The sequence below is a fragment of the Ciconia boyciana genome, chromosome 2, assembly GCF_034638445.1.
Source record: "Ciconia boyciana chromosome 2, ASM3463844v1, whole genome shotgun sequence".
Taxonomy (NCBI): domain Eukaryota; kingdom Metazoa; phylum Chordata; class Aves; order Ciconiiformes; family Ciconiidae; genus Ciconia; species Ciconia boyciana.
In genome coordinates this window covers 73,783,250-73,809,938 of record NC_132935.1, presented here as the reverse complement: position 1 = coordinate 73,809,938, position 26,689 = coordinate 73,783,250, and the positions used below count along the sequence as shown (strand labels likewise).

Here is a 26,689-nt window from a genome sequence, read left to right as displayed (position 1 = left end):
TGAGGTATTTTAACGAGAAACAACATTCTAAAAGATTTTAGCTTCTTATTTTAGCCCGTTCAAATGGAAGTAGAGCCCAAGTTTTTCTCTGGAACCTTTGATACAAATTTAAAACAGTATCAAGTTTGTGAGAGTGAAGTTTATATGAGTAAGAGAGAAATTTGGAGTGTCTGTCACACAAAAAAAACCCCAGGGTAATGTACCTGGTGAAAATGTACCTAAGTGACTTGCATACTGACATGCAAGAAGCACATGGCAAAACAGGGAATTTAAGTGATTTACTACTTTGTATAATTCAATTTTTTTCAACACTGTGGAAACCCAAATAACTAGTTTAAGACATACAGTAAAGGAACTGATGAAGAAGAGTAACTGTGTTTAGATATTTTATTACTGTCTACTGAATAGTCAGAAATCTCAGTCATTAGAATCTTTATCGGGAATATCTGAAATGCTGTACTTTGCACACAGTGATTCTTCCCTGTGCTCCCCTCCATTCCAAAATTACACATTTATTAAAAATTGGATGAAAATTGAAAGAATTAAAGAAATTTTTACGTTATTTGCATTTTTCCTCTGTAACACGTCTACTGAATTACTCGTGATTTCATTTGTAAATATCTTAGTAATAACTTACTTTTAATTTAACTTAACAACATTTAATTTAACAACTTAATTTAATTTAACAACATTTAACTTACCATGTTTTCCTGATGACCTGGTCTTCCAAGGTCACTTCATCCACAACTGAGTAGAAATACAGACCTACAAAAGGGAAAACTCCACAGGTACTCTTACAGCTTCTATATAAATCAGGATAATAATTTTAAAGACCATTTTAGTGAAATACAGGTGACTTGAATGGATGAAAGATGCTTTAAAAAACTAAGACATTTTAGATGATAGAAATGATTGCTAAACTGATACATGTTTTCTTTTATCAATAGATCACAGAAGGATATGCATTAGTGGGGTTGTTGCAAGCTGTAGGCTTTTGGGAGGAAAATACTTTGTAATGGGAAAGAAAAATTCAGGAAAAACACTGCAAATGTCTTTCCTTGTTCTTTTCAATGTTGTTTACTTGTCCTATGTTCTGCTTTCTTTCTAGACTTTTTCTTCTCTGGTTGCTCATAATTTCTGCCCTGACAACCTCTTTTTACACCCTTTTTATTATAAAATAAAACTAGCTATTTGAGCAATTCTGAATTGGGTAAATAATGCCAAAAATGGGTGGATGTGCCAAATTTGCTGCCTGAAATTGGTTGTTTGATAAGAGACTTTTACATTGTGATTTTTTTCTTCTAATTGCTCTGTGCTCTCTATTGGTATCGCTTCCCTTATGCAAAACGTTCTCATCATAATATTTTAATACTAAAGCTTGAGGGTAAGCACTGTTTTTTAAATGATAGAACTTGTATCTATGTGCATTGTTAGGAAATTAAGATTCTTCTCCTTTCTTGTTGGCTGTAGAAGGAGTGTGGTTGGTTGTTTGCTTCATGCATGCTAGAGTTTTCATTGGAGATATTCTCACAGGACATATGAGGGGCAGTTTCAAGAAGTAAGTCAGAACATCTACTGCTGCTGTATAGGTCTCCCTTTCCAACTTTACCTTTCTCACGCTCCCATCCCCATCACTGAACACTGTATTCGAAGTTTCTATTTCACACTCACAAAAGGAGAGAAGAACAAAATTACCATGCAGCATATCAACAGTTTGCCTTACACAGAGAATTATTCTCATTAGTCACGTAAACTATAGTTTCAATTCTCAAGTGACGCTGAGCACTTTCAACTACCATTATAGCAAATCAGGCTTGTGTATGCTCATCTTTGAGCTGTAACTAAATCCTCTTTAGAATCCATGTCTCTAAAATGGATGTTTCAACCTACTTAATGAAATCGTGAGAATGAGTTGACAAGTGTAATACAAAACTGTGTAGCTGATAAAATTTATTAGAGTGTACGCACATTGGATGACCCCCTGGCATTTCTTGGCTTATTTTGAGAACCATTCTTTAAAAAATCTCTTTAAGAAATAGCTACATGCTCTTCGGGTAAGACTGTTCAGGAATTGTAAGGTGGTTGTCCCTCACAGATGTTTCTTCAGGTTAGATAGGAGTCATTTATGAACTGGGAAAATAAAAGACAGAAATAAATAATTAAAAAAATATAGTTTGAAGAGCTTGTTCAAAATGTCCAAGACCAGTTTTGCACAGATAGACCTGCACTGATAGATTACTTAAATGAATAAGGTCAACAGCCTGGGCTAACCTGTAGCAGAAAGTTGAGGTCCTCTATCTGTATTACTTTTATTTATTTCACTTGAAATATAGTTAATACACAATCTCAGGTCAATAAAACACTTTTGATTCAAACACTTCTCATTATTTTTCTTTCTTGCTCACAGGTTAACACTGAGTGGGTCTACACTGCAGTTGCAAAAGCTATATACATTAGCCTGCTTTAAGCTCTCTGCTGCTTGGATTAGACTGCTACTAGTACTTAGCCTTGCTACAATAAAACTAGGTCTCATGCTTCTACTTTATGTAGATCTGTCTTTGACAAAAGAAAAGGATCTGAAACAGTTGTCTCTTGGCTAGCTATAGATAAATCCCCTACCTAGTGACCTGCAGTGTTATTTTCATTCTCAGATTCACTTTTCATCTTCAAAATAGTTACACATAGTCTTGGTTTTACAGAATTTTCATACTTTCAGATGTCCATTTGGCTCTGTTAAATAATGGACATCAAAGTCCACGTTTTTGTGGTTTGACACCCACAGCATTAGATTTAGAAAGATGAGTTGCAGATGTGGAATCTCAAGTTGGAACTGAGACTGTTGTAATGACCTGCAGGCAAGGGTTGCACGAAATGAGGAGTGTGCATCTGCCATACACAATTTTTACAGTTCAGCTGTTAGGTACAGTAAGTATTTGAGCCTGAAGACTTTGCACAACTGTTCTTAAATGCGTTGCTAAAGGCATGTTTTTTCTGATAGACCATCAAAATTTTTCATTCATAGATTCCTTTAAAATTGAACCCTGATATCCTTTAATTTGGATTTCCTTCAGATCATTTGTGAATAGGTGAAACTTTAAGAAGCTATCTCTAAGCCTGCAGCCATTTATTTTTTTTTTCTTATTTTCAAAACTGTTCTGCTTTATCCCTTGTGTGTCCGTATAGAGTATCAACTTGAATATTTGTTTGAGCTCAATTGCTTAGAATTCTTCTGAAGTGCCTGATTGCTTGTCATCAGAAGTTCTCCAGAACTTCATTCTGTCAGCCAAGATTTGAAACTCAAGAATTCAGTGTAATTTAAGCATCTCTTGGAAGTGTGTAGCTTTGAGTTTATCATAATGGCTAAATTTTCAACCAGATAAAAATGCTGTATCAGATAATAAAACACAAGGAGACCAAATTTAACCTCAAGCAGGCATCTTTCATTTGAGCTGCTGCTCAGATCTGCCATCCTGAAATGCTTCAAATTAAATCATTGTCCCATAGAGATTCTCTAAGTGAATCAATGTCAAATAGTAATTTATTTTATAAATTAATATTCATCACTGTGGACCTTTTATGATTGAATGGAGGTAAATATAAACTAAGTAGTAATACTCCTGGTAGTTAAGCTTATAAGTCCCTGTTTTCTTTTCTTTAACTTTCCCAAACATTGACCAACCTTTTCCCAACACATTCTTCAAGAATAAAGCTAAGGACAAGTTTGTAATAAAAAGATCTTAAGAAATGACCTTTTCTTTGAGATGACATAATTCATGTTCTTTCTGAAAGTATTATGGAATGGGGAAATCCTTCTTTCTGTCAGGGGCATGTATTTTGATATATTAATGAAAATCAACCTGAATTTAATGAAATTACAAGCCTTTGGAAAAATCTTAGTTTTAATATGCACATCAGAGATTTCTTAAAACTTTACTAACTTCCATGAAGAGCTTCTCTGCCAGAGAGTTTTCCAGCTTGGGCTAAAGAAGACTTCTCCTGCAATAGCAGCTGTGTACAGTTGTTCTCTAGGCTGACCATGGGCCAAGCACCTGATGTGAGAGCAGAGAACTTCTTCCTTGGGTGGGTTGTCCATGGCTCCTATGAGTCTAAGTAATGGGGAGGTGGAAGCCAATGGGTTTGAATGGAAAACTTGGGCAAGTTCCCATGGAACTTGGCACCAGAGGCTGCAGAGATTAAGAAGGGATCCAGGACTAGACATTACAGTAAAGAATGGAATAGATCAGCTAGCTGAGAAGAAAGGGAGTGACCAGCCAGAAAAGCATGTCATGTTGCCCTGAAATGGAACTGGAATTCCTTTGGACTAGGAGAATGGAAGCAAAAACTGGTATGAGGTGATAGCGAGATCTGATGGAGATATTATATAGGCAGGGAACAGGGACAGGCTGAGTATAGGACTGGGGAGAAATAGGTGGAACTGGAACCAGATGCAGCCAAAACTATAGACAAAGTGATAAATGCAGACCAGGATTGGAGAGGGAGGAATTCAAGATACGGAGCCAGAAAGGAAGGAAATGGGAACAGTTAGGCAAAACCCAGTTGTGAGTGTTTGTATTTCATGTGAATACAGGCATGACAGGAGTCTGAGAGGCATTGAACAGCCTTGCTGGATGAAGAAGTTGGTTCTAGAACAGTGTTCAAGGAATGGAGATGGAGGCCAGGAGTCAAGACTGGAGTGAACGAGATTTGAGACCCAGGTTTAGGCTGGAAGGAGCTGGACAAAGAAGTTGCATTTTCAAGGAATGGGAAGAATAGTTTGTGGCCACTGTGAAGGATTTCACATTTCTGATAATCACTTTGCAGATGGGAAATGTCCTGGTAGAATGCTTTATTCCTATTTACTACTGCTGCACTAAGGAATTTATGATTTGAAGATCTGCAGTGTATTCCTGTCTGTACCACAGCATGCATAACAGTTGATGGTAGACAAAGTCACTTAATCAAGCTTTCCCCAGATGGTCACTAATTCAGTTTGTGGGTTTCCATCTTCTGAGTTCATTGCTTCCTGTTGTGTCATTTGCAGACAAGCTGAGGAGTCTCTAATATTTTAACTTAATTTCGAAAGTTTGCTTTGAAGCATTAAGTTCTTGGTAATTTTAAGTACTAAGAAAAATGGGATACTCAGAATTAGAGGATGCATTTCGTTTTGATCTGTCAGCTCAAGGAAGTTTTCTGAAGAATAAATTGTGTTTTGTAATGGTGAAGTATGCCATTAGAAAACCTTTGAGAATATTAGTAAATCTGTGTACAGAGTAACACATACAGTAAGTAATGCGTGGGGCAATGCGAAGAACAATAAGAAATAAACAAAGCAGTCACTAGGTAGGTGCTCATTGCTTCAGTGCTATTTATTTTGCTCTAAATGTGGTAAGACCTAATGGAAAACTGATAGATGCTAACATACTGGAAAGTTGAGGCTTTCTTCTGAAAATCTGTTTTCTAGTAAACCGGCAAAATGTGTAATGGAAGGTTAGCCAAGTCAGTCCTTTCCTAAGCTTGTCATAACTGTCCTTGATTTTTCAACCTTGTGTGTGTGTGAAGCATATAGATGTGTTCAGACTCTGTTCAGTGTCTTAAAGTTATTTCAGGGTGTTGTTCATCCTTAACACTGGTAAATAGGTTGAGCCTTTAATCATACTGGTGAAGAACGTGAGCCATGCCAAATTTTTAAAGGCAGCACAAAATTTAACCCTGCTCATCTGTTTTCCAGAGTGATAATGAGGCTTATCTGACTCCTTCAAGTCTAGTTGTCAGTCTTCCTTGCAGAAAAATACCCGGACTGGATGAGGTATTAGATTTTAACAAGGTGGAGTCTATAAACAAATACTGTGTTTCTGAACTTCAAAATCTAGATGTCAGGTATCACCTGCCATTTGCCTTCGTCTGAGCCTTTGAAGATTTCTAGTGGTTTCTGTGCTGTTGGACACAGCACGTGAGAAGCCTTTGCTCTGTGACACAGCTCCGATGTCTGCACCTGAAACTGGAAGGTTGGAACGGACCTAGAAAGTCAGAGATCTCAGTTTTAAATACGATGTACATACAGGCCATGAATGCTGTTGTACACACATGCCCTCAACACCTTAAAAGCCTTTTAAGCTTTTTGGGGTTTGTTTTTCTGTATTGAGAGTATTGATTTCGACCTTACCTTTCTTTCTGTAGCTAACAAGAGTGCAGATTAAATATTTGTGTTTTTTGCAAACCTTTTATTCTTGCTTTGGAATCAGACTTTTGTTTCTTTTGCTTTGCTATATATTTTCTGCCACACAGTATTTTGATGCATGCCATAGCCTTAGTGATCAGATGAGGGTTCAAAGTCATATTAATGTTGTGAAGGGAAAGCATATCCATGAAGTTCCAAGTTGTTTCAGCTGTAGCACCTCTCTGCGGTAATTGCAGAAACTCCATATTAAGATCTATTTCAGCCTATTTCAGTTGGAAGGGAAAATACTTTCTGCAGTGCACAGCCTGTTTGGCCTGCCCACAGTTTTATTATTCATGATTACTGTAGTGTCTAATCAAAAATTATTTGGCTTTTTTGCCTCGTACTTATTTGATAGAGAATTACTATTAATCTAGGTGTGGAATCCATATGTTGTTAGCATTGCTTTCACAAATATCCATATTCTACACTGTCAAGTAATGAAAACTGTAGTAATCAGTGGGATTCTAATGAGCAAAATAAGTTCTTCTAATTATCTCATAAACCTACTTTTATGACTGGAAGTACAAAAAATTATTGCTTGAAAGTAGTGTTATCTTAGACCGCTGAATAAATTGAAGAGACTTTAATTTCATACATCAGGTTGCCCATATATCCCAAGAGTAAGGTTCTCCATAGGTAGCAAGCAATGCAAATTATGCTCAGTGTAGCAAAAGAAAATATTGTACTTCTACCTGTCCTTGATTGTTTGAAGTAAATAGCTTGAATCTTGCCTCATTTACACAGGTGTAATTTGAAGTATATCTTAAAATCAACATAATGAAAATGAAATTGAAATTCTCCATGAGGATTTCTGCAGTTAGAAGTGTCAACAATATGGGTAAATTGCTACTCGGTTGTAGAGTATACAGCATTTCTAATGGAGCGACAATATCAGAAATAACACCTAGATATCCCCATTCCCACTCGTCTGCTTTAATTAAGTCACACTCTCAACATATACATTGAGGAAAAAGGTTGTAGGTACATGTGCATGCTATTATGATAAAATAATAAAGGCTGTACATATAACAAGTATTGTTGATAATCAGTACTTGATACTTGTATTCCAACAGTCCAGGACTACTTAAGTAATGCCAGGACTATATTAGCAGCCTTAAAAATATATAAGCAAACCCCTTCAGAAGTGACTAGTGATTTTAAATAGAATCAAACAGTGAAAAGCAGCCCCTTTGAAAGTACCTCAAAGCTGCTAAGTCACTGTACGTGAAAATCAGCCCTCTTTTGAACTTGCTTACCAGTCATGAAAACTGGACATTTCCAGTGATTTCTAGAATGGTTTTGGGAGTGTCATGGAAAATGAGGTGCTCTGGATAAGGTGAATAATATTTCTACTTGTGGAGGAGGATTGTCATGGACATCTAACATGTAGTTGCAGATCTCTCATATGCTTTGGATTACCAAAATTGTATTAAAATTGCATTCTGTAGCTTATACTGCATCAGTAATATAACGATCTATAAAACCTTACGTAATTTTTTATTTACTCTAGTTTTATAGTAGAAACCTTGAGCAAACTTTCTCAGAAGTCTCTATTTCTGAGAAGGCACAAGGAATAAGTTTTGACTCCCTGAGAGTGTGCATTATACTAAAGGTGTTGGCAAGAGGAAGAAGACTGTGTTATATGGGAGACCGAATTTATGAGGACATTTTCCTTAGTGAGAAAAAGGAACCTACTGTCAGTAACATTGATCAAGCTGATATTCACTAGGCAACAAGTCCCAAGAAAAATTTATGTGGAAAATGCTGGATGTCAGAAATGTGATGTTACTATGGAAATGATTTATTGTCAGCTAAAAGGAATTTTAATGGAGTCAAGCAACTGGCAATCTAATTTAAGGCACATTTCAGGTTTTGGAGTAAAGTCTTGAGAGAATATAGCTGCTAAGCGTGATCTGTGCGTATTTGCCTAGCATCACGCTTCGAGCTTATGAAGGGATACTGATTTGCTGCTTCACATTCTTCATTGACAGAGAATGAACTTAATCAGGATTCAGCTGATTGAAACACCATTTACAAGAATTAACTGCTAGAATGATCTTATAGTTAATTTATTTTACTAACTGTGGGCCTTTTCAGTGTTTTGATTCTGCTCACAGTTCTACTCATCCTCTTCTGTACAGCAGTACGTCCTTCACAACAGAGGCCAGGTCTCCTAGCTTCAAGCTTGCTCAAAGCCCTCGTTGCCCAGTGCTCAATCTCCAGCCATCCTGCTTCTGAAAATAGTGATTCTGGTTAACTAGTGTTCTGTATATTGCCAAATTGTTTGTTTTACTAAACAATGAAACCTGTCTTTTCCTCTGACATTAAAATCTATTCCCTAAAATAATAGTTGGGAGTATATCTCTTCAATCTGGACTAAAATAGATAGTGAAAAGGGCAGGAAGTATTCTGTTATTGGCTTTTTACATGCTGGCAAAGGACTATGACTCTTGCACATAATCAGCTCACTGAGGCCCGTGGATGCTGCTGTAATATTAGATATGGAACAGTAAAGTATTTGTGGCCTTTGGGCATTACTGTAAGGATACAGTATCAGGATACAGCCCTCATTTCCACAGCCAACGTCCTGAAGTCACTTGCGCCAGAGAGAATGTTTTGGGCAAGTGCAAGCGAGTGACAGTTTTCCTAGGACCATGGGACTTGCAGTTGTAAGACTTCTTTGGTCATCTGTATCATAAAAAGAACGCTGCTTTGCCCTGTGTGCTGTCACCAAGTGTTTACAGTTCTGCTGACTAGGCATCTGTAGTATTTTCACTGTGTTTAGTATCTCACAAGACTCTGAACTGTATGTAATATTTAATTTTTAAATATAAATTGTATCAAGGAATTGATGATCCTAATTCAGGGGCACTTTTTTCTCTTTTTCTGTGTAAAGATTTAATTTTTTTTTTTTTTAGCTATGCATTACGGTCTCATTAAGAATTTAAGATTTCTTGTGGTTCTCGTACTGCCCTTGGTAAGAAGGCCACACCGCTGCTAATAGTCGCAAATTTGTTTTTATGTGTGTTGGACCTTGTTGAATAATCTTGATCGTGCCCCAGGGATTTAACATTTGTACTACTGTATTGGGTTCTGCTACCAAAAGGTCTTTTCATTGGCCTTCCTTTTTACTCCATGCTATTAACAGTATAGAAAAATGTTTAAAATTATGGTTAGACCTTGTAAATAGCATAATTGTTATCTTTAAAGACATTTGCACAGTGTTTTTATACTTGCTGGAACTTTCAGGTGTTTATATTTGGCACTACTACAGGATGATGTATGGTTTTTTCCCCATTATTATTTAGAAGTGATTATTATCGTGAGACCTTGGTTATCCATGGTCTGATTATCCAAGTTGTAGGTTAACTATTTCTTGTTATTTCTAGCCCTTGCCAGGCTGCAGCAAAACCTGCAGCTGCACTAGAATGCATCTGCATTTGATGTGTTGTGAATTACAGTATATTTTCATGAAGCGCCGCTTTGCCTACTGATGCTTAGTCGCTTCTGCTCTCCAAAGAAACGTGTTTCCAAGTTTTTGAAATGTAAATATTCCTGTAAATTGTACCCTAATCTTCCTACATTTTGGAATAACCGTTTTCATTTTAAACAAGCTGGTATTCTTCTCCATTATGTCTCGTATTCTTAATAGGTGAGCACTGACTATATTCTAGTGCACCAGTTTACAATGTTAAATACTTTATCTTGTATAATGTTGTTTTATGTGAAAAGTGCCTCATAATCATTAAATATATGAATTATGAGTGGTTTGATCTGTATTCTAACACAATGTGAAATCCTAAGTCCCCAATTCAAAAAGTTTCTGAAAACTCAGGGTTAGATCCATAAATGTACTGATGCAATATGATTTTTATTATTAAAGTTAATACAAAATACTATGATTGGTCAGCTTGGTGGGGCTGATCAATGGGCCTGGTTAGGTGGTATTTGGTTGTTTTTTATTCTTTCATCAGTATGAGCTGAAAGTAACTTCTTTGACATCAGTAAGTTTATCCTCCCATACTCTGTGAGTGATGGTAGAGTATGTGTATCAATTATCCTTAATATAGTTTCTAAGAATAATTCCATTCTACTAGTTGCATGGAGAAACACGTGTAGTTGTGTTAACTGGGATTGTCTTCCTTGTTTAGCATTTATGTACTTACAATTCAAAACAAAATAATCCCATGGCTATGCTTCCAAAGTCAGATGCTGAGAAAATGCTAGAGCTGATGCCTCTGCCTCCAAAATACCCAGTTCTCTGGGTTCCCACCTGTTAAAGGATGTTTAGTCATCTAACTTGCAGAAGGAATACTTTATTTGGGAAATGTCAGTTGCAGTAAGTAGTAGGGATAGTGTTAGTGAAAGAGCCTCATGTTGAATTCTTCTGCATTTACAGGAGTACAAACGCAAGCTAGCCAGAGTGTCCCAAGTACGGAAGGAACTCAGGTCACGCATCCAGAACCTGCCTGATCTCTCTCGACTTCCCAACGTCACGGGCAGCCACGTACACCTACCGTTTGCAGGAGACATCTACAGTGATGACTGATTACAAGAACGTCCTTCCATAACCTCTACTTTTCTGTGAAATGAGGGGTAGGTCAGACTGATTGGTACTCTTGTAGTATTATTTTTGTATATTGTTGGAGAGTGTCAGTGAAAATACTCTAATAATTTATAAACAAATGGTTTAAAAAGTTGATTTGTTTACTATTTTATTGGCGAGTGAACTTAAGGGTACATTTATAAAAGTGGCATCTGTGTCTATCACATTGAAGAATGGATAATTATCTTATCTTTTGTAAAGATTTTAGTTGGGTGCCCTGTAAAAAAATATGCTAAGATTTTTCTTATGTACCCTATATTTAATGTAGATCAACATATAATCAACACATGCTTCTAACTCGAGACATTTCAGTTGCTAGTGAGGGAGTGAAATGTGGAAATCACAAGCTTATGTTTGCAAGAAGGTTGATGCAAATGAATGCAAAGTTAAAAGTGATCTTACTGTCCATTACATTTAAATTACCCACTCCCAAAACAAGTCAGGTGGGTTTTTTTGAAGTAAATGTTAGTAACCAATTTTGTATTGGAAAACATAAATCGTGTTACACTGAGCAGATCTTCAAATGACTCAAAACATTGCAATATTTTAGTGTCATTTAAAAGTCAGTGTAAGAAACTATACAATCGACCAGTTTAATTATGTTTCAAAATTGTAACTTTCTTTTTACAGCTGCTTAGTTTCTAAATTGAGGGACCATTCATTTGTACTTTAATCCCTTTCTGGAACATCCGTCTTTGTCTAAAAAGGTTAATCCCAGAAATGTGAAGCCATTTTACAGCTTTAATTAAATTGAAAGGTCATTCTCTAAACTGTCCCAATTGTTAAATGCCCATTATTAAAATTTGACAATGCTATGTACCATCCATACATGCAGCAACATGGTGATGCAACCATGCTGTACATCCTCTTCCACTGAGAAACTCCGGAGGCCAGCATGGGCTTCCAGCCCCCCACCTCCACCCGCTCCAGCAAACATTTCCAGATCTTGATCGTCTTTTCTCACAGAACAGGAGGAGACAGTTCAGGCCTGTGTATAAGTCAAACAGTGGAAAATTATTGCCAAGTGTCTGTTTTTAAAAAAGTCCTTTGCACGGCACAAATGTGGTATTTGTCTACAGGTAGCTGAATTTGTGAAAAGTCCTTGTTACCATATGATGCACCAGCTTTTAAGTTCACTTAAAAACTTAAAGATGCAGACAGGCATCTAGCAGACTGCCAGAAAGTCTAGGCTTTTCAGTCAAACAGAATTAGGCATGTAATTGTTGAGGAGTGATTTAAAAAAAGCCTACCTGTACCTTTGGCATTTAGATGACCTTAAAAACCTGGGCTGCAAGTGTTTTGAGTTGGCTATGTCATCGGAGTATTTAACGATTGCATTTTGTTCATGGGTTTGCACTTGTCAGGCATTGTTTTGCATCACTTAAGTTCACAGTTTACAAGGTTAATACTCCTTCTCACATGAAAGCAAATTTTTTTAGAAAAATCTATTCTTCCTTTTCAAAAACCACAACAATTCAGAATAGTCCTGGAGTGAAATTGTTGAAGATAGTGATCTGTCACTTGTTATTGACTTCTACAGGGCTAATGGCTAGAATACTTGTTGGATGCGAATGGAGAATAATCTTTCTCTTTAAAATAGATACACTTGGACATAAGCACCTCGGTCCAATTATCTTTTCTCGTGGAAGTTGCCATGAATTAGACCTCAGTTAAGTAGGGAAAAAACCCAAAAGATAAAAATACAAGCTGTTGACATAGCATTCCACAACATGCAATGTAGAATACTAATTTCATCAAAAATTCTGACTGACAGATAGGGATGCTGAAAATAGTTCATCAGACCTCACTACCTATCCAAAGATTTGTAAGTTTTGAGTGGCAATTTTCCACTCCATAGGAAAAAATAGCTAAATATAATCAATCCATAAGAGTGTTTCTTGAGTTTAAGTCTAATACACAAAATTAAATAACACTTACTGGCATCTTTTCAGCATAGATTCTTGATAAGAAAATGAATGTTCAGGTACAATTTTAATGTTTTAAATATTTCTGTTCTAGTATGTTAAACAGCTCATGAATTCTTATATATATGTATGTGCATTACAGTTGCAGTTAAAGCTCAGTCTTGCTAAAGAATAGCACCGAATTTGTGAGAAATATTAAAACAGCTTAATCTATTAAGAATTATTAAAACAAATTGTAAAACGAGGATAAATAGTGAGTTCACGGTTGAATCCCATCCGTGGAAAACTTAATTTGTACCCAGAGGTGATTATAAGTGCAGCAGCATGGCTTGTTTAGAGTGCATTGAAGGATCTAATTCTTGGGTACTCAAAACCATAGGGAATTAAGCTTAAACAGTCTTTTGCTACCTTAACTAAAAATAATTATAATAATAAAGTCGAATGCTGAATTTCCTTGATCTCTCAAGAGTATTAAAAAAGACACAACACTTACTTCACTAGACTTGTTTTTCCTATTTGTAACTCTTAGTGATAATGTTGCTTATCTACAGATAATGTAGAACTGATAAAAGAATGAGGAAAAATCTCAACAACTTCTTGATGTAAATAAGTTTTAATATAAGTTTTAATTTTGAGAGAGTGCTATTTTCTGGATATATTTTTCTTTATTTTACTGTGAAATTGTTTACTTCAAGGAATATTTCATAGCTGGGTTTTTGGAAGTGATTCCTCAACATTTGTTTGGAAAAGAGGACTTGCGGAAGGTAAAGGTCACTCTTATAGCAAATGTCATATATTAGTGGCTGAATGGTACATTGTTTTTTATTTATATGGGAAAGGCATCAGGTATCAACTAGTTAGAAGACTTATATTGTAACTGTAATAGTATAGCAGGAGATAACATGGTACGATACAAATGCAGCCCTGTAGTATCAAAAAATACCTCCAAATTCTCAGGTTCCAAAGCTTAACGTACATACTTCTGACATCTCAGGAAGAAAAGAGGCTGGGTGGGGAAAGGAAGGGTGCCTAGGAGCTGAAAGGGAGAACATGCCTGGGTGGAAATGAAAAGCAAAACAAATGTCAGCTTTTGTCAAAACAGAAATAACAGTGTGAAACTGGGCAGCACAATGTTTTAGCTGTAGATGGGATTATACAATAGAACTGCTTTGGGGCATTACCACCCTGGGAAAGAAAATGTGTGGCTGTACCCTGCCTGTCTCTTCTAACGTGGTCTGACTCTACTCAAACCAGAATGCCCACCCTACAAAAGGCACAATTATAAAATATCTGAACATTTTTCATCTAATAATAAAAGCATAATAATTAGATTATTTGCTTCACTGTATTGCACTTTTATTGAGCACTCTCTGAAAAAAGCAAAGAGATTCCTGCAGCTCTTTGCCACATGAGAATGCTTACCTTGGAGGTCACTGGGACTGCTTGTATATTCTAGTGTTTGCAGGCTCAAGCTGTGTTTTTGCAGAATGTTTTGAAAGATATCAGGAATATTACCCCACTTTTGTGGTTTTAAAAATAAATGTAAAGTCCTTAGTTACAAAAATTACCATTCTTAGAAATTGTGTTTCATTACTCCTTTTGAAAATTAAACTACAGCCTGCGGTAACATTACGTTGTCTGTTTCACTCCATTAATGTTTGTATTAATATATTAAAATGCCTCAGTTAATCCCTAGCAACACAACCCAAACTATGTGCTTATTATGTATTTATTTTATCTGAGTAGCCTTCTGAATGTCGAACTGAGAGCTTTCATTATGATAAAATTACATTCCTGTTTACCTGAAGTTTAAGAAGACAATGTGTAAGGACTTCCACAGACTAATACTGCTCTCACAAGTCAGTGGTAACTCAGTCTGGTACTTCAATGACCCAAAATACATACGTAGGATGCAGTAGCCCCCTGTGCAGATGACCATGGAAGACACGGAAATCATACATAGGCTTGATGATTGGCCCTCTACAGAAGAGCTGGAGTTCAACCTTTTGAAATGTAAGCAAATAGATTCATGGGTGTGGGGTTTTTTTCAGTGGAAAAATTAGTGAACTAGAAAACCAGCGTGTCTAAAATTTGACAGTTACATTTATAAATATGTAGAGCCAGTTCTGCTCATTACTCATGCATATAATCACAGTGACTATTCCTGCAAGTAAAGAAAGCAGACTCAAATGTAGTGTCTGAAGTGAAATTTTTTTAATGAATGATCAATTTTGTCTCAGCTCCTATTTCAGTGTGTCATTTATCTTGATTAAGTAGTAAATATCTTCCATCTTGTTATTTAGAAATCTAATTCTGATTTCATCTTTACAATATTTAAAGTATCCTACTAAGCATGACGTTTTTGTGGGAATTTGCAAAAGTTCAATAGCACTCGTTACTTGTTTGCAACAGAAATAGACTCATTTGTTAAAAGCTAACAAGAAAAGTTTGAAATGTAAAGATGTTTCATTATTGTGCTTTTCTGACAGAACGTGTAATCCTTGTGTAATTTACGTCCTCAGAATAACACCTGTATGTACGCTCTTTCATATTTAATAGAATAAAACATTGTTGTAAAAACATCTTTGAAATCATTGTTTATTGCTTGCCTGCTCAGTCTCATGGTGTGAAATGGCTTTAATGTAAACTGCTCCCTATACTTAGGTGTCAACCAAAACCTCATAGTGATGCTGGGGAAATGGTCGATACTAATTTTGAAGTTTATTACTCTATTTGTATTTTGTGTGACAATTTTCAGTGAGGATGCAGTGCATTAAAAAGTCTGAGGTCATATCTCTAGAGCTGTAAATTTATTAAAAAGAAATATTGTTCATATACCATCTAGTTTGGCCGAAGTTTGCGTTTCTTCAGAGGCAGGGCTGGGGGTGAGGGAACCAGTTGTAGCATGCCAGCTTGAGGTTCCCAATACTCAAAAATGGGAAAATTATTCAAACCGATATTTCAAACGTGACTAAAACACGCTTTAGTTGAGCTGGTTATAGCAAGACACACGTTGTAACATTTTCAATGTATGGTATGATGCTATCACTGTCAATGATATGCATGCCATTGCATGTAGAGTTTGTATGAGCTGGGAAATAACTCTCACTCTGTAATTAAATACCTGTTCACAGGGATGTATGCTTAACAGAGAACCTTCTTGGTCTTGCTTTATGAAGTCTGGGTGAAATTCTGGCCTCACTGAAATCAGTGAGGCGGTTTCCTCTCCATTAAGAGTTATTCTTCCAGCTCTTCAGACACAAACCAGTAACGCTGCATGGCAGAGGTCTGGCGGGGCGGCTCAGCAATAGTCTGTTGCAGACAACAATTAACCTTCCGTGTTTCGTCGAGTACAGAAATGTAATACATTCTGAAGGGAAGAGAGAGTGCATCAGATGCGTTTATGCGTGTGTGTGTGTGTGTATACATGTAGGTATATACATACATCTGATGTGTGTATATGTATGTATATACCTATATACATCGTATATATAGATATACACATAGATGCATATATATATATGTGTGTGCATCTGTATATAAATGTTTTTCAATACATTGAATCTGTGAAAGTCCAGTAACAGAAAAAGCCTGTATTAGAGGCTTAGGAATAACATAAAAGCACTTCAGATAGAAAATAGCAACACCATTTCTGCCCAGCCTTTTGAAGCACGCTTGTAAAACAAGGAATGGCACATACTGAACGATTTTTTTTTCCTTTTTTTCCACAGTAAAGTCCAATAGCTTGCAATAGTGATCCCTTATAACACCACATCTGGACGTGTCTGACAACTCTGGTAATTACAAAGAAAAAGATGTTGTTTGGAGCATGACAAGACTCTGTCCACATTAACAAATAGCACATTGCCATAGTAATACACCTGGAGTGCAGAATACCTGAAGCTGAGTGCCTGGCATCCACAATACACTTTTTGGAGATGTGTACTTCAGACTAGCTCTCCTGTGATCCTGTGGATAGATTGCCCATTAGCATTCGCAGCACCCTGGTTGTGCCGCAGATCACGTCTTTCATCCATTATCTGTAGTTTTATCCAAAAGGAATGTGACTCGTACTCTGAGACCACACAGTACTGCGTAAAAAAGCACAGTAAACATGGACAAAGTGGGAGATCTGCTTCAAAACCATACTCTTGATCTAACACATTAATGTTGGTGCACCTTAAAACATAGCAGATGCCCATGCTGGTTTCACGTAAGCCTCGTAGGAAGCACAGCAGTAGAGCACCTAACGTGTGTACTTTTAATATAAAAATTTATTGCAAAACTTGTTTTTCAAACACTTGTTTATAATGCACATTTCCATCAACAAGATTGAAGTATTTTTCCAGAGGACTGGATCATAAATACAGCAACAACAGGTGAATTAATGCCAAGTTCTACATTGGAAAAGGCGTAACTCCAAGGTCCGTATTTTGATCAAAGAATGACAGTTAATTTGATCCTACACGTACGTAAGAAACAAACAGCAGTGAACCTGTCAAAGTTATTGTGCAAGTGTACAGGAGATATAAAAAGGTTACATGCCAATCTTTGAGACCGTAAGTAGAATTTGCAACAAACTATTCTCCCCTGCCCTGGATTGCTTTCAAGTCTGCCAACTTAGTTGCTGGTCCTATTTCTTAAGTGGTGTTCACTGAATCTGAATACACTGAAAGGACGCTATTCATTAGAATAAAAAAAAAAAGGAAAATACAGACCTTTAAACCCAAGAATTTAAATATTTTTAACTGATTGGTTCTCTTTTCAGAGGGCAAATCTGAAGCATGATTTGCAGAACTGTCACTGCAGACTATACGCAGGGCAGGCTACAAACTCAGCCCTGAACAGCGACTTTCTACTGTCCTTTCTCATCTCTGTGCTGAATTGAAAATGTAAAATCTGACAGTGGAGACCGCTTTAACCTTGACAATCATTTATTCACATCAAAACGTTTTGGTGCAACGAGCTGACTACTGTTCAGGGCAAACCTAGTTTTCCAGACTGAAGTCCACGAAGGAAGCAACTTTGAAGCCTGATAAAACTGAAAGACATTTAAGAAAGAGGTTCTCTCCTTAGTCATTTCTGAATGAGACAGAACTTACCCATTTTGGTAGCACCAGAGCAACTGGAAAGGAAGCACCCTGTGTTCTTTATGACCGTGCCACTCTCGTAGCAGTAACAAATCAGGGCGCTGATAGCAGTCTAGCGTGGAGCTGTCAGTCGGTATTGAGAGCATCGCACATTAAGAGTGCAATTTTACAAGGTTCTGCGTTATCCTGGGACCAGTATTGTCTGCAGTCCAAATAATAGAGAACATTCTTAAGAAAATGAAGAAACTTAATCTGGTGATACACTGTTTTATCTCTCTTTGTATACAAGCACTGTCTTAAAGAGTAAGTTATTTTGGAACCTTTCTAAAGGCTGTGTTAAAGGCTGTGCTTAAATTACCACAGGTGTCAAAAGACAGCGACACTACAGGACGTGACATTAGACCATTGAAAATATCGTACCTGCAGAAAGTGCCGGTTAAGAGTGTCTTTGTTTCACTCAAACATGCAAAGCAGGGATGAGATCTTTTAAATTCTGTTGTGATGCATTATCTTAAAAATACTGGGAGAGTGGGGTGGAGCAAACTGCAACCTCCCCACCCCCAAATTGCCTTCACGTCTGCCAACTTATCTGTTGGTCCTGCTGGACCCACTGATGGATCCAGTATTGTCAGCTTCCTCAAAGGATAGATCCTGGCTTTTAATTCTTGGGCCATTAGAGACTGCAAAACATGTTCAAGACTACCAAGCGTATTAGACTGGCTATTTTCTCATCTCCCTCTTGCAGACAATCGGTCCTCTTAGAAACAGAGCTTGCTTCTAAAAAATATGGTCTACGCTTTCACAAGGTACATGCTTTTAGCTTGAGTTTTAAAGAAATCACTTTGTTGATTTACTAAAAGTGGAACAATGCTTATTGCTGTAATCTTTATTACTTTGAAATAATGTATAACTAAAGTAAAGTCAAGAAGGTTTTCAAATCTGTCTTCTGGCTTTTCTCTTTTTCTTCTAGGTTAAGCATCCGTTTTAGCTTAGAAAAGTGAAATTTGGAGTTTCGGGGAGTCTTGGAAGCAGAGCTGGTTGTCGCCTGTCCGGATACACATGTTCTGAAAAACAAAAGACTCAAAATGTCATACAGGTGAGGAATCAGAATTAACATAAAGTAACTATGAAAGTGCATATATATAATTTGAGTGAAAAATTTTGAACGTAAATAGTGTATTTTCATGTGAAGGTGAGCAGTCACAAGTATAACTGTTATGCAAATTTTAAGCCAGACATTTCACATTAATGACAAAAACATAATTGTGCATGCTTTGCACATAGTCACTTTTCATTAGAATCTTTGATTTTAAAGGTTGGAAAGTTAAAATTGATCTCCTCAATCAGACCACTAAAGAAAAATACTCAGTGATCAATTTAAAGTTTATTAAGTGATTGATCTGAAGTCAGTACGTGACGCCCTTTCCCAACAAGACGTAATACACTCTACTCAGCAAAGTGCCTCTTTGTACCTGGGAAGTGATGAGGGACTGTTCCCTTTAGATCCCAACCTATTGCAGCTTACAGGTGTCACTTTGTTTGCAGACTGAATTTTCACATCTGGTGTCCTCAGGCTAGATTTAATACTTGGAGTGCCAGAATTGTTTGTCTTGGTAGCCAGAAAATCCCTGCTTTTACCATAATGTCTTGTTGTTTTGTTGCATGAGTTGCAAGTAACCAGCTATGGAGAGAAGAAAGGAAATATCAACCATTCTTTCAGTCTTTCCACCTTTGTGTTATAAAGCCATTGTAAGAATTATCCAACCTATTCTCCAAATATCATGACACAAATTAAATATTTGCTTAAGTCAAACAGGAGATATTAAAAAGCAACATATACTTTACACCTAGTATTTTCACTCAGGCTTCTTAAGCCAAACACATCCTATGGGTTTATCTAGAAATTACTCCAGTCCCCTAGCATCTGATTTCAGGAGACCCGTAAGTCTGAATTTAACGTTGTGCAGTGAAATATGGAAAACAAACCTGTCAAAACAGAAAGATGAAACAGCACCTGAACTGGATCTATCGTATCTTGAGTAAACACAAGAGGTATTCCATATTTTGCTAAAAAACATGACATACGGTATGATCTAAATTCATTAGCATATTCTAGCCCCGATGAAGTTATATTGCACACTTTCGAGGGTGTCTTGCAATAAAATACTTAAATTACCAAACTCTCAAAACCAGTCATCCATAACTAATAATGGCAAGTCTTAGTGAACAAAGATGATGCTTCCTATTAGTGCAAAAACGCTTACTACAATACGGAGGAGGTTCTAAACAAAGGGCACTTTCTCTTCTATCTGTTTAGTTCTAGGCTGCAGGGAACTTCCAGCAGCACAGTATGTTGCAGAGGTGCATCAGAACAGATAATGTCAGACAGTCACAGAGACCGTCAGATATTCCTAATACCCCTGACTGCCATGGCAACTACTTTGATTAAGAGACATGAGAGTAATACAGCCAGACAACTTTTTGAGGCACACAATTACACTGACAAAAAACACAGTTACGTGCTGTTTCTGGTTAAAAAACATACCCAAAAGAATGTCACAAAAATGTCTAAGCAGTTTTGAAAACATCTATACCAAATGATTCTTCATTTCAAAGTGTATAAATTTACCTAAATTCAGATTGCTTAGAAAGAATTGCATTTAGAAATGCTGAAATGAAACGTTTTCAGTTAAGTGTTTTGACTGTCTCTAGACATTATTTTGTCAGCCTAACAAACTAAAAAAGAGAAAGATCATTAACTTACACAGCTCAGGTACTGATGTATTTTTAGTTCTTCTAAATGAAATTCAGATGGGGAAAAAAAAAACCAGCATCACATGATGATTTAGCACTCCATGGAATATAAATGGAGGTGAACACCTTACAGTGCAGGAATTAGTGGATTAATCATAGCACTGCACAGCTAGTTTCCATTCCCTGAATTGCATATACAGTTAACCCCCAAAATTTTAAAAGCCCTGAAATTGCTTTTAAAAGCAAGCGAGGTACCTTACTTGCTAAGAAAGGTATCAGAGGTGCAACCTGTCACATTGTTGCTTGGTTTAATTTTCAACCACTCTTGAATTTTCATTGTTGCAAGTCTCAGGTATTAGATTATAGGGATCTACACTGCTAATTTTGAAAGCTGTCAGTTGCTGACAGTATTTTAAATACTTAAGACCAGGAAATACTTAAATCATAATCCACAGCACAAATGCAAACAGAACTGAGCAGAACACAAGTGCAGTAAACTGTAATTACATCCCAAGATTAGAATATTACCCAGAGCTTAAACTGGACCTATTTAAAACTGAATTTTAAACTACTCATATGAATGCACAGTGCGTCCTACAAACCTCTCCAGCTACAGAATAAATCTAAGAACCCATCATAATTCCACAGGATACTGTTCATCAGTTGTCTAAAGAGACAGTTCTTAACATACACTAAAGGTTTATGATCCCAGAAAAATAAAGCAAAGATTCCAGCTTCTCAGACGCCCTTTCTGCTGCTCAACTATGATCTACAATTTGGAGAGAGTAATAGCAAGGGTGCCTTTCTGGAGCACCTTTTTTTGCCCTGTCAGCTGAGAACCTCTGTCGTATTTCCTCAGTTTAATTTTGTGTTATTGATTCTTTAATAATTTTTGGTTTCTCAAATTTTACTCCCCAAACCAGCAGACTCTCATCTGAGAAAATGCCAAGTGTGCCAGCAACTGCTGGGCACAATAGGGTGCTGTCTCATTTATTAAAACATCCATTCACATAACCTGTTTTAATAGTAGTGCATGCCTTGGCAACACTAGATTAAATGTATACTATTAATTCTTCAAATAACAGTGATTACTCTAAAAACTAGTAATTAAATCTTATACTCCTGAGTAATTTTAGGAAAAAGAACTGAAGCCCCAAAAGCAAAATTAACCTGTTTAAATTATGTGGTTTGCACTTGTTAAAACTACGTGGTTTAGTTTTGAAAGACTTCCTATGAACAGTAATATTCAGACAAATGTAAAAAATTTGATTTGTACAGAAGGTAACAATAATCTGATGTAGCCATGATGGTCTACTGAGATAAATGAAGCAAAGCCTGTAAGTTGTAGACAACTGATAAACCTGAAGAAACTGACAATCTATCAGTCACTCAAGACCTTCTTCGCAGCTGAAACAAAGGCAGTAAATGTCAAGCTACGCATACTGGCAAAACTAGCCTGACTTCAGTCCATGGCATGTTTTTCTTCTTAGGTATGTTTTGGGGAATTCTTAGCAATGGATTTCTAAGGATTCTAATGGATTTTAGGATCTACAGGGCTGTATTAAGGCTCTGCATCTAGTAGAGTTGCCTTCTCCTAGTTCTACCACATTCATAGGCAAAAAGGAACAGGCAAAAGTCTGCCACTCCTGCCATTTTTGCAAAGCTATGCAAATGATACAGTAGCTGACAGTGGAAATGCCAGAGCTTCCTGGCAGGAAGAAATTTCAGCAAGATCTTAGACATCTGCAGAGTCTACCCAGACTGCTGCTAAAGAAATCACAGGGAGGGCAGAGCTGTTTGTGTAGCTTCTCTGACACGTGGGACTGGGGGTTTTTTGGGGGGCAAGCTTACTGTTCTTGTCATTGTGCTCATAATCTCTCTATTGTGGAGGGTAGGTTTTAAGAATTTTGATTGTGAATAGCATTTATCCCAAAAGAAAGGAAGAGTTATATGCTCATGAAAAAAGAAATGTGTAGGTGCGAGCTCCACTTTTAAGAGAAAGATTTCTTTTTTATGCCACTGAAAGGTTTCAGGGAAATATCAGGTATTTGGCAGTTCCAAGTAAATATTCTTACCAGAACACTTCTTGACTCCCTGTACTTTTTCAAAAGCTTTGTCTGTTTCATATTAAGTTTATGGTTCTTCGCCTCTCGTTTAAGAATTTTCTCTATCTGTGGAGTCACTTTCATCTTTGGTTTGAGACGCACCCGGTGGCTATCAGGAACCAGGAACTGGAAGCAGTAAGGACATATCCTTTCTAATCCACATTCATTATCTACAGATGAATAAAGGTAAAAGAGTAAAACTGGAAATAATTATGTTTTATAGGCAAACATTAAAATTGTATGTTTCTATTTTAACATTATCTAGGTAGATATGTTTTTATTGTATGTTTCAGATACAGCTAGAACACAAGAGGAAGCTGAGCACCAGTATGTGCTCAGCTGAGCACAATCAATGCTAAGTTTATGCACAGCGTAAGTTTACACAATATGTAATAGTAAATTTTGCTGGAAAAATGCAATTCCTTCCTAAAAATCTAAACGACAAAGGCTCACAATTCTGCAAGGAGCTCCATGCAGGCACACTCTTTCGCCCAATCAGTGACACCAAAGCCTTGTAAAGCTCTTTGCCCACTTTAAGTGCAAGAAGATAACAGCATCTCAGCCTGGGATGAAGAAATGCTTTGAGATAAATTTCAGTCCTAATAGTAAGAGGCATGCTCCTGCATCTGCCTTATTACTTCCTGCTGCCTGAGCTGCACTTGAGCATCTCTCTCTAAAACCCTGAGGGACCCTGCTGTCTAGCAAGTATGCTGTTTCTGCCAGCAGCCCCGAAGTACACCGTGGCACAGTTCTGTGGGGACAGCACAGGGGAAAATGGAGAAACAGGGGAAGTCTGCCCTCATTCTTAGGGCCATGCTTCTGCCCTTCAGCTGCCCAGGCAACCCCAAGGCGCTGCTCTCCCACCGCAGGAGCCCCAGCTGGGCTGCACCGGGCTCACGGGCGCCCAGCGGCGCGGCGGGGACAGCGGGAGCGCCTCTCCTCCTCCGCAGCCTCCTGCCGCAGGGCAGCGGCCCCGGCGCCGCCGGCTGCGCCCGGACCCCCTCACTCGCCTCCGGAGTTGCGGAGCGTCCACCTGCGCGGGAGAAGGGCACAGCGTCACGTCACGCCACGCCACCCCGCACCGGCCCCGGCCACGCGGCGGCGCGCCACGGCAGGCGCGAGGACAGGGGGCGGGGCTACCCACGTGCGTCACCAGCTCGCTCTCTCCCCACCCCCACCCCTTCCAGCCCGCGCCCGCCGTCCCTCGCCGCTTCGCTTCCCGCCCCCCCGCTCTGAGGGCCGCCGCGTCCCGCCGCGGGGCGCTTACAGCAGGAACCGCGCCTGGCCCGGGCAGGCGTCCACCAGCCCCTTCGCCGCCACCTCCAGGAACCGCCGCTGCCGCCCCATGGCGCTGAACGCCCGCCCCGCCGGAAGCCGCCGCCAGCCAGGTCCGGCGGCCGGGGGCAGGGGGGGTGCGCAGCGTTTCGCCGAGGCCCGGCGGGTACCCGCGGCCGCAGCACCATGGTTCCGGGCTCGGATGGGCCCGCGGTTCCTCCGGGCCTCTCGGCCGGGTGAGGCGGAAGGGGCGCGGCACGCGGCTTGCCGCGGGGCGAGTGGGGAGGCAGCCGGCGGAGCAGCCCTTGTTTCACCTCTGGCCGCTCCGCGCCGGCCCGTCGCCGCCGGGGGGCGGGGGGGGACTGCGGCGGCGGGGGGACTGCGTTGGCGCAGGCTTCGTGAGCGGCGTGCGTGCCGCTGCCGCCGTCCCCGGGAGGCCGCGGGCCGGGCATCCGCCAGCGCTCGCGCCGCCGCCGGCCGTTGGGGCGGCAACAACGGCTGCGCGCGGCCGTTGGCGGGGCCGCTGCGAGGGCGGCGCGCGGGCGGCGGGGCCCGCTGCCGGCGTCGGTGGTTTGGCGAGCGTGGGCTGAGGGGGCGCCGGGCGCCGTGGGGTGGGCGCCCGGCCCCTCGCGTTGCCGTCCGTTAAGAAGCGGTGGAAAGGGATATCCCGGTTTAGGAGCCGCTGGTGCCTTCCGCGGTGTGAACACTTCCTCTGCTGTAGGAAAGAAAACTTTTACCTTGGGGGGAAAAATAGATTTCTCCGTCAAGAGTTGTCACGTGAAAAATTTCAACCAGCAGCTCCGGAAAGCCACCTGATGTTCGAAAGTGCTGAACATCAGCTATCTCCCGCTCTGTTTGGATGCCTTTTTATGAATTTTGGCAACTACGTACTTTGCTTTATCGCGCTGCAAATGTGCTCCTATTAAAAAGAAAAAAAAACCCTGGGCTTTTCAGTGTTTGATGTGTGTTTTATTAATTCCCTTGGCCCCATTCATTTGCTAGACATTCTTCTTCTTTGATCTATTGGTAATGGTGTTCATTTAGGAGAGGTATTCATCTGAGCAGGCTTCAATATTCTATCAAGGAATTTGAATAAATACAATTATTTCTTATTTTCTAACAGGGAGTAGCCGAGGGCTTTAGAAGTAGAAAAGCATGGGGAAAATTGAATTTCTGGGCTTCCTTTAATAGGAGAGCTTTACAGTACAGTCAATAAATCTGGGCTTGTTAATGAAACGTTCATAATAGCTACAATTAGGACCTCTGCTGACTTTATTTTCGAATTAAAAAGACATTTTTCAATGGACCTTTCAATATTACATTTTTTGTTGCCAAGTTGCTGGGTTTGTTGACGGTAGTTTTTGTGTGAACGCTACCTTTCTGGAGTGAAAGAGCAGGGATGTCACATAACAGCTATTTAAAACACAACCAGCGTTCATCAGTCAACAGATTTTTGGCAAAAGAAATATTCCCATTTATTAATAGTGGTGGGAAAAATAACGAAGCTATTTTTTGAAGGCAGGTAAGCAAAAATAATTTCAACTCTTTTTGGGGGGAGTCGGCCTGTTTTTATGATTTTTCACCCTGCGGGTCTGCTTGCCCCCTCGGGGACTCGGTTGCCGAGGAGGAATGGCGAGGCGAGAGCGCGCCGTGTTCCCTCCCCGCCTCTGCCCGGCACAAGGGAAGGTGCTGGGGAGTCGTCTGTTGTCTGGAGCTGGGACCGGGCTCCCCTGCCCCTGGAGTGGTGCGGGTGGGCCAGAGCGCTTGCACCAGCGCCTTGGGATAACCTTTTTTTTTGGTAAGAACAAGTGCCTGAGTGACTTGGTTACTGAGCACTGTACTGTACTAATGAAGCAGTGACTAATAGGATGCAAAGGATTCATTTTTATTTCTCTCCCTTCCTCCCACCCTGCTCTTACACTCGTCCTATCCCTGCCTTTTTTTTCCCCCTCAGTCTCTTCTAGTCTGTCTGAAATGCTTATACACTGTTTTTCTTCTGCTCCTGAAACTACACTGGGCCATTCCCTTTTTTACATGAGTTTGCTGTTTTCTCTTTGCATTATAGATCATCTTGGTCCGAAAAGCAGTGCAAACAGCACCTCCCGGTGCCATTCATATACAGTATATCATGTGTCTTGTCCCACTACCTGTCTCATGAAGCAGAAACGATGTTTCTCATGTTAGCTGTGGTGCTGAATGTGCTAAAGAAATAAAACTAGGGACAAAGGGAAAATGACCAAGAAACCATGGCCTCCAATTCATGGCTCTCTACAGGCCCCTTTCTGCAGAACTCCTATCAAAAGTCAGTATTTCTGTGCATCCAGTGCTGGCAGGACCAGACCCTTAAAACCAGATAACCCTCAGCTCCCTGGTACAGTATTTATGGCATCAGTGGGGTGAATTCACCCACATGTCAAGGCAGAATGCATTTGTCTCTACTTTTTCCTGTCTTTTGTTCACCAAAAAAAACACATTAGCAGACCCGTGTTACTAACTGCTTCCTGCTTCTGTTGTTTAGTGTTTTCTAGCTACCACGGCTGACCAACAAGCTGTAAATCTTGCCTGGTGTTTTGTAACAAAGGAAAAAATAGAATGATTTGTGTTGACTTTTGGTCATCGTGTATCATTATTGATTTGAGGGAGGGCGGTGGAGGACAGCGTACTGTGTATCTGTTGCTTGCCGATTCTCCAGGAAGGCGGTGGTAGCTAGCAGT

General features: G+C 39.3%; 2 protein-coding genes across 6 annotated transcripts in view; one reads left to right on the top strand and one right to left on the bottom strand.

Moving 5' to 3' along the window:
• The window catches only part of RPRD1A (regulation of nuclear pre-mRNA domain containing 1A), a 47,474-nt gene extending 32,148 nt beyond the window's left edge, over positions 1-15,326 (top strand). The window contains exon 8 of one of the 3 annotated variants that reach the window (XR_012040992.1): positions 10,620-10,724. Coding sequence is in view for 2 of the 3 variants with exons in the window: in XM_072852980.1 (XP_072709081.1) it covers positions 10,620-10,769 (150 nt within the window). In the remaining variant the exon portion in view is untranslated. Of the gene's footprint in view, positions 1-10,619 lie in introns of all 3 variants that reach the window. The other 2 variants (XM_072852980.1, XM_072852981.1) reach the window with 2 other exon arrangements.
• A 3,374-nt stretch (positions 15,327-18,700) lies between these two features.
• On the bottom strand, positions 18,701-24,676 carry RMP24 (ribonuclease MRP subunit p24). Of its 3 annotated transcripts, none has more exons than XM_072852978.1 (5): positions 23,968-24,676; positions 23,711-23,733; positions 22,671-22,826; positions 19,314-19,522; positions 18,701-18,905 (listed from the first exon to the last, which is right to left on the bottom strand). In XM_072852978.1, the coding sequence occupies exons 1-5, from the start codon at positions 24,425-24,427 to the stop codon at positions 18,752-18,754; spliced, it is 1,002 nt and encodes a 333-aa protein (XP_072709079.1). In that variant the 5' UTR covers positions 24,428-24,676; the 3' UTR covers positions 18,701-18,751. The 3 variants fall into 3 exon arrangements, with proteins under 3 accessions (XP_072709079.1, XP_072709080.1, XP_072709077.1); XM_072852979.1 differs by having other exon boundaries at positions 22,671-22,870; positions 23,968-24,390; XM_072852976.1 differs by lacking the exon at positions 23,711-23,733 and having other exon boundaries at positions 22,671-22,870.
• Between the last annotated feature and the right edge of the window lie 2,013 nt (positions 24,677-26,689).

Excerpts from the sequence above, each read along its gene's own strand:
- RMP24 (XM_072852976.1), bottom strand. The coding sequence starts at position 24,427 with ATGCCCGGCCCGCGGCCTCCCGGGGACGGCGGCAGCGGCACGCACGCC. Across the intron at positions 22,871-23,967 it reads GGCCAGGCGCGGTTCCTGCT|ATAATGAATGTGGATTAGAA; the intron begins GTAAGCGCCCCG and ends ATTCATCTGTAG. Across the intron at positions 18,906-19,313 it reads AGTCCCTCATCACTTCCCAG|AACATGTGTATCCGGACAGG; the intron begins GTACAAAGAGGC and ends TTTGTTTTTCAG.